We start from the raw sequence: 11271 nt of genomic DNA on the forward strand, positions 1-11271 counted from the left end.
CGCGGGCGACGAGGATAGCCCCACTGGAAACCCGACTTAGCTAACGCCCGAACGGTAACAGTGCCCGTCGAGTTGTGTGGCGCGCGTCCGGCCGACGCGCGCGGGTACCTCGCGTGCTCGCGCTCGCCGGCCGCGTGTCCGCGACATATGTGGATGGCCTCGCGGGGGCTGTCGGGAGTAGCACCTTAGTAGAAGGGGAGGAATTTGACTGGGTCGAATCCAGCGCTCGCCGACGCGGATCAGCGAGACCCAACCATCTACCTCGGACGAGAGTAGCCGGTGGGGGAACGTCAGTCTGGCGCCAGGGCGCCCTGAACTTAACCCGTCGGAGGGATGCGACCGCGTCACAAAGGCGTGAAGTAGCCGCCCTCGAGAAATATGGCTAAAGGTGTAAAAACCCCCGGGAGAATGGTCTTATACTCCCCGTCACACAGTGGTTTACAATAAGTATATTAATATGTACCTACATTATAATATATTTTTTTGGATATTATATACAATTTAAATATAATAAAAGGAGAAATTACCTTCATTAGAAATGTACATATTTATACGACCATTTTTATTACTGGAAATTCCCTATGTAGACATTTTCATACGTTTATGCTATTATTTGAGTGAACAAAATTTAGTCTGTTGACAGTCACCGAAGTATCAAATACGTGTTTTTAATAATATAAAAATTTGAAATGGACATTTTTAAATCCAACAAATATATTATAATGTACATATTAACATGACAAATTAAATTTTAAATTGTCATGCCCGTTAATATAAACGGACGTGACAATTTATTTTGTTCTTATCAAAAATCTGTTAAAAGTTACGTTGTAGCGCTACTGCGCTAGCTAGTTGCTCACATAACATCATGATCAATATTGTATTCTTACGGGAATATAAAATTATAATATTGTAATTCCAATTAACAACCGCGGGGAGCGTTAGTAGCAGTTCACTTTTTCGTATTTTAGATAAGAACTCTCGTACACCGCGGTCTAAGGTCTAGCTCTAAGTGAAACTCTGGGAGAGTTGGACTCGCTGAGAGTGGGTACCAATTTTGGAGACAATGTCGTTGGAATTATAAAAGTCACAAAGGCTGTAGGACGAAGGTTTAGGATTTGTGATAAGGATTAGTGATATGGATTGGAGATAAGGCTTGGCGCTTTGGCGGGAATGTTTAAAAGTTTGAGCGTCTAGCAATCCGTCACGAATGTTGTAAATGAATAGGCTGGATACGATCTCCAGGATCATCTCCCGTTTCTCCGCTGCTTTTGGTTGTTAAAATTGTTAAAAAGTGTAGAGTCGATAGGTTTATTTGATTGTCTAGCTATCAGTCATAAAATCACATAGGTAGGCGATCCGACTGCGTCGGATCGCGGACTATATGCGAAGCGTATATCACCAGGTATGAAATCCACCTGCGGTGGATTGCGGACCCCGTTAGTTGCGTAGATAGGTGAATAATCGAAAAAATAGTTGGACCCCTTGACCGTGTTAGTTGTAAGTGAGTACCGATTTTGGAGACACATTCGAATTATAAATGTCGCACTTATACATTAGAAGGTGATAAGAATTTCTGATATGGCCTGGCTCTTCGGCGGTCTCGTTTCGAAGGTGGGAACGTTTGACAGTCAAGATTCAGTGTCTAGAAATCTCCCATGGCCTATGAAAACTGGCAATTCAATGATAATACTATCCCCCAGCGTATGTCTGGTGCTTTTTTTGTACGTGTAAGAAAATGTTAATTCGAAAATCTGCATGTTAGAGTGTCCAGCAAATCAGTCATTACCCATCTAAGACAAAACAAAAATAAGCAATCCACCTGCGGCGGATATAGAGTGGTATGTGCCGTCGCATGTCCGGTGCTCTTTCTTATGTAAAAAGTGTAAAGTCAAAACCCGAGTTGGATTGTCTAGCAAGTCAGTCATCTCAAGTCAAAATCGATTAACATCCAATTAGCCACCTAGGTAGGCAATCCGAATTCGTCGGATCGCGGACAATGTGCTACAGCATATCAAGTAGGCAATCCACCTGCGGTGGATTCCAGACCCGACGTTGGGCGGCTATAAGTGAAAACCCTATCACACAACTTACGAAATAATTTACGAAAAATACAAACTATAACTATACAATATAAAATACAAACAAATATAATATATTGTACCTATTTATTATAATTCATAAAAAAAATAACATATAGATACATAATATTATATTAAAAGAATTGTTTGAGTGTACAATTTTATAATTTACGAATTAAATTTACACGAAAGTGCAGCACTAGTTGTAGATGAGTGTTTAATATTTTGGAAAAAAAGTTCGTATACCTACCATCTAAAGTTATAAAAAAATTGAAAAATTATATGAAGACCTAAGAACTTTAGAAAAAAGTAAAACAAGGAATAGTAATTTATGCAGAAAAAGAGAGCGAGATTTTGTAGATAAATTAAACAACTTATTCGATATTGCTCATGCTAACGCTCTTAATCTAATGAAAATACAAGAAGATAAAGATTTTTTTACAACTTCAACGAAAATCCGGTCGTCTTGGTTGTATCTCGATGGGTGTTGATATGAAGTTAGCTGGAGTAAAACAAAGGAAACTTATAAGATACGAAATAAATAATTAAAAAGTAGAGCTGTTTCAGAAACAGTATTAACGGGTATTTTATATTAGCTAATTAATTGAAAAAATATATATTCATAATTTATTTTTAACGTAATTTAGAACAATATTCATTTTCTTCGTCTACGTCAAGTTCTGAAGGAATGGAAGAAGAATATGAAGCAGTTCCACAGTTATCTCCAGCTAGAACTTGTAACATCTAGATTATCGGCTACCCTTGATAGATGTAAAATAGGTGGTAGGGGCGCTGTTCATTTGTTAACTGCGTGTGTAGAAGCCTTGTCATTAGATCCGAGTGTTTTTGCTATAATTTCGGAAAATATTAATTCTAAATTTCACGAAAAAACAGAATTATGTCGTGATCCACTGGGATTCAAAAATACTTCCAGCCCAGTCCAGTAAAAATAAGGTTGATCGTTTGCCTATTATTGCAACAGCCAATATGGATGTTGAACAACTTCTTGGAGTCCCTCAAATGCTTTCTGGGACAGTATATGTAATATCTTCAGCTGTTTTTGATACCTTGCAAGCGTGAGCTTTAATAGAAAAAGTTCAAGCCTTCGTGTTTAAAACTACAGCTTCTAACACGGGAAGATTAAACGGGGCATGCATATTGTTAGAACAAAGTCTAGAAAGAGAAATTCTATTTTTGGCATGTCGACATCACATTTTTTAACTTGTCTTACAAGGTGTATTTTTAGAAGTAAAATTATGTCCTATGACTGGACCAGATATATTATTATTTAAAAGATTCCAACATGCTTGGGAAAATATTGATAAAAGTAAATTATCCAAGTGGATTTCTGATTCCTACATTCACGATAATTTTAAAACATGATGCCGATGAAATTATATTATAAGCAAAAAAAAATTACTGAAGAGCTTCTTCGTGATGGTTATCAAGAATTTTCAGACCTCGTTATCATATTTTTAGGTGGATTTCAACCTCGAGGAATTTCTTTTAGACAGTCTGGTCCATATCATTTAGCCAGATGAATGTCTAAGTCCATATATTCTTTGAAACTATTTATCTTTAAAGAACAATTTAAATTAAATATCAAAGAGGCAAATGCATTAAAAGAAATTTGTTGTTTCATAGTAAAATCTTATGTCCAAGCTTGGTTTTCATCTACTAATGAAATCGAAGCCCCGCTCAATGACATACTATTTTAAAAAAAAAATGGAAGCATATAAATCTTATAATAAAAGAATAGCAGAAGTAGCATTAAAAAAAGTAGGTCAGCGCATTTCGGTGGTGCATGTTTGTCCGTCGTCCCTTCGGGCCTCGGAAAGGATAGTGTAATTTTTTCTGTATTCGATTTGAATGCAATGAAACGATTCTTAGCGGCCGAGGGAATCTTTTTTATTTAATTTTATTCGTTTCTATGGTGATAAATAAAGCATTTTAAGAACAGCTTAAGAACGATTTATATAAATAGGTAATTTATATAATTATAATTTATAATTAGGAAATAACCTAAAAATGAAAAAAAATATAAAAGAAAAGAAAAAGCTCATAAGTCGCTCAAATGTTTTGAAAATTTAACCACGTCTAGGTAAGGCTAATATATAAATAAACAACCCAAAATTCAAGTTTTTACGAATGTTATTAACCGAATTACAACAAAAAAACTCTCAAAATTAAAATGTCTATAAATAGCTCAAAAATGGCTAAAATTTTCCGAATTTTAAACTTTAAAGAACAAAATCCAAAATACAACAAAAAATGTTGTCTTGTCATTTTTCATTTGAAGCAATATTTCTGGTAGAAAACGTCAAAAAATTATAAGCCATTTGAGGTATTTAAATCCAGAGTGTATAACATTTTAAATATTTGACAATCATGTAGGTAACCATACAAAACGCAAAATGGCTGAGAAAATTGTTAGCATAAATAATTCTACCATAAACGAAAACGAGGAAGAAATAGAATTGAAAAAAAAAATAACACTTAAATTAGAAGATGTTTCACATTTTATTCAAAAAGATCTCGTAATTGATTTAATAAACTCTAAATCATTTGGAATGTTCAAGAGGTTTAATATTTCTACAAAGTTTTTGACTATTGATCCGGCTCATTGGCATAACCAAGATGACAATAAAATTGGAAAAGAAATTATAAAATCATTAAAAATCGTAAATGACACAGCTGAGAGAGGAGTCAAGCTAATGGAAGAATACAATCACAAATTTACAAAAAACGAAGAACAAAAACAATTCGTATTGCAGGTAAATAATTTAACTATAATTTATTAACTTAAATCAAACCTAAAAATGTCATTATACTTTCTAGACTGTTCAAGACTATCAAAGTAATATCCACAAAGTGATAGAAAAACGCTCAAGAAACCATTTTAGGAGTCAATAATTTCATATTAGTAAAATTAAAAATAAGAAAAAAAAAATGAAAATTATTTCATTAATTTATTGTAATTTCACAAAATTTAGGTAAATAAAACCAAAACCTATAACAGTTGATCTCATGACATTTTTAGTGTTGACCTTTTTTTAGAATCTTAAATTATGTGTTATAATTATAAAAGGTTTATTCATTATATATCCAAACGGACGTAATATATTATGTTTAATTTACCGAAAAAAATCAATTTCAATAAATAAATACAATATTTTGATATTATCAATTTATCTTAAGAAATTATGGACTTATGACAATTTTTGTATTATGCTTTTTTATATTCGATATTAAAATACATAAATTAGGTGTTTAAATTTTTACGCTAAATAATAAGAAAACTACCCTCTTTTGTCATATTCAACCCTGATGCAGCACCAGAATGGGTTGAGTGAAACCTTCCAAACTGCACCCATATTATTTACTCATATAACTAAACAAATTAAGAAGGTACTGTGTTACCATTTCAAAATAAAATATTCCACCTATAATCTATATAAATAAGGACTACCCTAGGAACTACATTAATCATAATTGTGTTGTTATGTTGGGCGAATGTAAGTTCCTACACGAGAGTAGCAGGTACATAAAATACATACATTAGTTTCTATATGATAGAAAAAGGTACATATGTAAGTTCCTACATGGTAAAAACCAGGTGTACGTATGTTAGTTCCTACACGACGGAATAGGTTAAATATGTATATACGAATTTTAAAAAATTAATATATGATGAATAAAAAATATAATAAAAATCTCATATTACGAAATTTTATATTATATGAGGTTTATTTCTATAACTTAAAAATTAAAATAATTATATTGAATGATTTAGTTCGTTCTAGAAATCTGAAATTTTTTCATTTATGAATTCTTCTTTTTCGGTGGACTTTTTACTGATTTTGGTTTTTCGTTACTAATTGTGGTTACGATTGAGTAAATACGATTATGTTAAATTTGTAGGCTATAGAAATAAATCTCATAAAAAAAAAAAATTTTGCATTATGCAATTTTTATTATATTTTTTAATCATCATATTGTACTGTGTAGGAACTAACGTATGTAGTTGTTTACCTGCTACTCTCGTGTAGGAACTTCCTATTCCCCGTGATTTTTTCTACAAATAAATTGTGCCATTTATTTTATTTCACTCGTATAAAATCAGTATACTTACTTTCATCGTCTAAAAAATAACAATTATGATCATTTTAATATTGAAAAAAAAATAATATTTAAGACGTATCTATACAATTAATAATGGAACTATTACACGGTATGTAGTAGATACAATTAAATTCATAAATTGTATTAAAAGATGAAATAATATTATTAACATTGTGTAGTAAAACGTAATTTTCCCAAAATAGAAAAATCGATTATTTTACGTTAAAGTACATTTTAAAGTTCACTTTTAGATTTACACAAAAATATACATTTTATCTTTTAAATTCCGACTAAGTACTTGTATTCAAGTTAAGTAAACTTAGTATTTACATTTTGTTTTTGATACATTTATTTTACATTAAATAGGTCAATAGTAACATTAATAAATGGTTATTTTGTTGACAGTCACGTACCTTGGTGTAAAATTATATTATAATATTGATAATATGTGTCCTACTTAATATCAATTTTATATTTCAATATAAATACAAATATAATATTAATTATTACCTTCTACATTACCAGCTTTACAGCTTATTATAAATATAACAGTTAATGTCATAAAAACTTTATAAATAATCATGGTTTTTATTGTTAAGATCACTACACTAAACGAGCATAAACTTTATTTTGCAAAGAATATGATATGATTGTCTTCTGAATAGGTATTACATAGATGCAGTATGATATAATATGGTGTTTGTAATATTGAAAAACTAAATAAATATTTCAAACAAACAATATAGTCGTTTTAAGATGTATTTTAATTCAATATTTGTTGTTGGATTGTTGCTATTGTTCTGTAGGTACCTATTATGTAGAAAACACGATAACATACAAAATACAAACTGTGTTACACATCTGCAATTTATTTGATTCATATGACGTGTTTAATACAACCATATACTGCAACTTAAAATCATGGTTTTCGATATTTCATTTAACAATATATATTATTTGTAAAATAACAATAAAATGAAATCAATTCAGTGGATTGAAATCTAAACAATTAGGTAGACGTCGTGAGGAAGCGTTACGCAGTAGTTTTTCCGGTGTAAAACGCGTGTATTTCCCAAATATCCTGCTCATTCCTCAGAACGAGTTGAATATGGCCCGTGCGTCGATACCAAAGTTTGCCGGTAAGAAGGAGGAAGACCCAGTGCGGTTTTTGCTCCAGGCCGAGGCAATACTTGAAGAAACTGGTATCCACAAGGCTAGATGGGTGACCGTTTTGGCTTCTCAGCTGAAGGCACAGGCAGGAACATGGCGGGGAACCATGAGAGCGTTGGACTTACCATAGCAAGAGTTCAGGTCCGAACTATTGGAGAAGTTCAACGGGGACGAGTTGCAGTCGAGTCTGCAAACAGAATTGTTGAGCACCGCTCAGACCACGACCGAAACACTGGGGGAGTATGTCCTACAGAAGTACCAGTTGTATCGGAGGTTAAACCTTGGTCTGACAGAAGAGGTGGTGGTAATGACAGTGATTGGACTCACGCGTGATGAATTTAGAATTAATGCACGTATACAGTGACTGAAATCGTTCAGGGAGTTACGAGTGCTTGCCCATGTACTGGATAATAGCAAGGCTGTAATATTGGAAAAGGCGGGAGTGAGCACCAGCGTACCACCAAAGTTAAAATGGTTGGACAAACAAAAAGTTGAGAGTAGTAGTAATTTGGGGAGTCTGAGTTAATTTTTACGGGGAGATGAAAAAAGTTCAAGCGGGAAAGTCTCCCTTGCAGTACATTTGATCACCGTATACCTAAAAATTCTAATATGTATGGTTGGGGAGTCTGAGTTAATTTTTACGGGGAGATGAAAAATGTTCAAGGAGGAAAGTCCCCCTTACAGTACATTTGATCACCGTATACCTAAAAATTCTAATATGTATGGTTGGGGAGTCTGAGTTAATTTTTACGGGGAGATGAAAAATGTTCAAGGAGGAAAGTCCCCCTTACAGTACATTTGATCACCGTATACCTAAAAATTCTAATATGTATGGTTGGGGAGTCTGAGTTAATTTTTACGGGGAGATGAAAAAAGTTTAACCAGGAATGTATGCCTTACAGTGTAACCAATATCCCTATAATTTTCTTGGGAAAATTCAAAACAATTTTTAATATCATTTTCTGAAATAAATAAAAATATTTTTTTTCTAATAATCATTTTGTTTTATTTATTTTTTAATCAGTTAATAGTATTTTACAACAAATATTAAAATGTACAATTTTGATTTATTATTTAGACTAGTTTCCTTACTTCTCTAGTAAAAGGTACATATTCAACAATTCGATCATGAATTAATAAACAATAAGCAGTTACACCTGCAAGCGATTCTGATGCTTCAATTTCCAACTGAACATCTACTGTTGAAGCTGTGGCTGAATCGTTCTGTTTTGATGTGTCAATAACAATAATTGGAGCATTTACTAGAAAAGTAGAAGGACTCAATATAGGGTTCCGATTACTTTTTTCATAGTATGATTCTTGAAATGATGTATACATATCATATAATAAGGTGAAATTGTTTTTTGTAAAATCTAAATTCAAATTATCATATGGATAAGCTATCGAGTTCAACAATACTTTAACGTTTGTTAGATTACAATGATCAAATATACTGCAATCTTTTTCAAACAAATTTTTACGTCCTTTTTGTAAACCAATTATGATAAATCGTGGTTTTTCTAATTTTGAAGCAGTTTTCAAATTCTATACAACTTTTTTAGAGGTCCCGAGTTCGGGATATTCAAAAGTTTCAAAAGATCTAAAAGGAATAAACAAACTTTTTTCTTTTTCAACAAGTTTCAATAATTTTAACCGTTCTTTATCGTCAACAGTAATATGTGGTACCCTCCAGACTATTTTGTTTATAACGACTTTGGCTGTAGAAGCAGTTATACCACTTCTAAAGCTTAAAGCATTTAAATCAGAATGACTTCGAGTTAATATTAATTCTAATCTAGTGTTAACTAGTATTTTTTTAAAGTCTTCAAACAAACCTAGCCAATATTTCAATGGAATGCAAGCACTAAATTCACCTTTATCGTTTTCTGATTGTGTTTTGTTTTTAAAATTCCAGCCAGAATTTTCATAACAATTATAGTTGTCTGGTGTACCAGATAAGTAACCTTTCAACGAGCTAGTAATTCCAAGAACACGTGTGCTATCTACTTCTATCCCATTGATTTCTAATCGTATTTGATCGTAGAGGTAAGAGTAACCATTGTTAGTTAGTTTCACTTTTTCATGTTCTGTAATAGTTCCTTCCAAAAAAATAAAGCTTTCGTGTAGATATGGATAAACATCTGTCTGCTGGATTGATATACGTATTTCATCATTATTATTAAATGATGTTGTATACGGTGTGTAAGAATGATATTCAATTTTAGTAATTTTAGAATCCGTTTCGTAGCGTGAACATAAAATATCACTCTCAGGCATTCTGCTTTAATCTATAACCTAGAGCCTGCAAAATTTTTTTATTTTTCACTGTCAATTGTTTTTTTTTATTTGATGTTGCTGCTAGCACATTAGTCTTATGACTAGTTAAACTGATTCGAAGTAGCGGGTTTATATTGAATTTTAATCCCATCTCAAGACCCGTAACGTTTAATATGTAACACAATTGTCAATGTCTCACCAAAATTATCAATCCGATTATGATCTTGATCAACTAGCTGAACGGTTATCGTATCAATATTTGTTTTATTCAATTTGTAATATATTAAATTTGGTGGTGACTGTACTACTTTCGATCCTGACCTTTCACTCGGAAAAAACTCATAAATCGAATGACTTTGAAGATGGTTGCTGAATGATCCTTGAGCTATATTGCACATTACTTTTATAGAATTAATTGTGTTTAAATTGACAGCTTTTTCTGATCTATGAAATTCATACTCTAGCTTATATTCTCGTTTTTCAAAACCCAATACAGGTGCTATGCTATGTAAAATTTCGAAGTGAAGTATTCCATTACATTTTATATATGATCTGAAATCGTTTGGATCAACCGAAATGTCAAATGTTAACTTGGCTTTGAATTTTTCATTATAAATATTTATTTGATCCATAACCCGTTGCTTAATATCTTTAATTTCATAACATCCCTCTTCCAGTTTAATATAACACCACGCACGATCATTATTATTATGGTCAACTACTTGTATAGCAAATTTATTATTATCTTTGTTGATATTCGGGAATGAATTAAATGTCTGCAAACATAACAAAGCTATTTCTGAGTCTTCGTAAAGGTTTATAGACGGAAAATAATTCGCAGATTATATGGTTGTGTTCCCGGTTAAACTTAAAGTAACTGACTCGTACATTCCGAAATCTGAGATACAAATTTAATAATGAGACTCGTGACGTTTAATATGCAGAACAACTGTCAATGTCTCATTTAAGTTATCGATCGGATTATTATTTTGATCAACTAACTGTACAGTTATTGAATTAATATCTGTTTTGTTTAATTTGTAATATATAAGGTTTAACGGGGATTGAATAACCTTTGTTCCTGTTCTACCGCTTGGGAAAAACTCATATATCGAATGACTTTGTAGCTGGTTGCTGAATGATCCATGTGCTATATTACACATTACTTTTATAGAGTTAATTGTGTTTAAATTAGCAGCTTTTCCCGATCGATGTGCTTCATACATTGGTTTATAGGTTCTCTTTTCAAACCCAAAAACAGATGCTATACTGTTTGGAATATCCAACATTAGTATTCCATTACATTTAATGTATGTTCTAAAATCAACAGGATCAATAGATACGTTGAATGTTAGCTGTGTTCTAAATTCATTATTAAAGTGAAATAACTTTTTTTTAATTTTGTTGTTAATATCTTCAATTTCATAACACCCTTCTTCCAAAATGAAGATAAACGTTTTTAGAATAAATCTATTACTTGTTGAAGGAATTACCTCTATCTCCAGCCGGTTATTAGTAGAATTTATGTTTGGAAATAAATTACGTGTTTGTAAACATAACAAAGCTATTTCTGAATCCTCGTAAACATTTAGGGACGGAAAATAATTCGTTGATAATATAG

The 11271-nt window shown here is 32.0% G+C and overlaps 1 protein-coding gene across 1 annotated transcript; it reads left to right on the forward strand.

Moving 5' to 3' along the window:
* The first annotated feature begins 4495 nt into the window (after window positions 1-4495).
* Window positions 4496-4984, forward strand: LOC132934427 (uncharacterized). Its single transcript, XM_061000725.1, is given in 3 exon segments — window positions 4496-4855; window positions 4920-4932; window positions 4935-4984. Coding segments are annotated over 3 exon segments (423 nt in total).
* The last annotated feature ends 6287 nt before the right edge of the window (window positions 4985-11271 follow it).

The sequence above is a fragment of the Metopolophium dirhodum genome, chromosome 1, assembly GCF_019925205.1.
Source record: "Metopolophium dirhodum isolate CAU chromosome 1, ASM1992520v1, whole genome shotgun sequence".
Lineage (NCBI taxonomy): Eukaryota > Metazoa > Arthropoda > Insecta > Hemiptera > Aphididae > Metopolophium > Metopolophium dirhodum.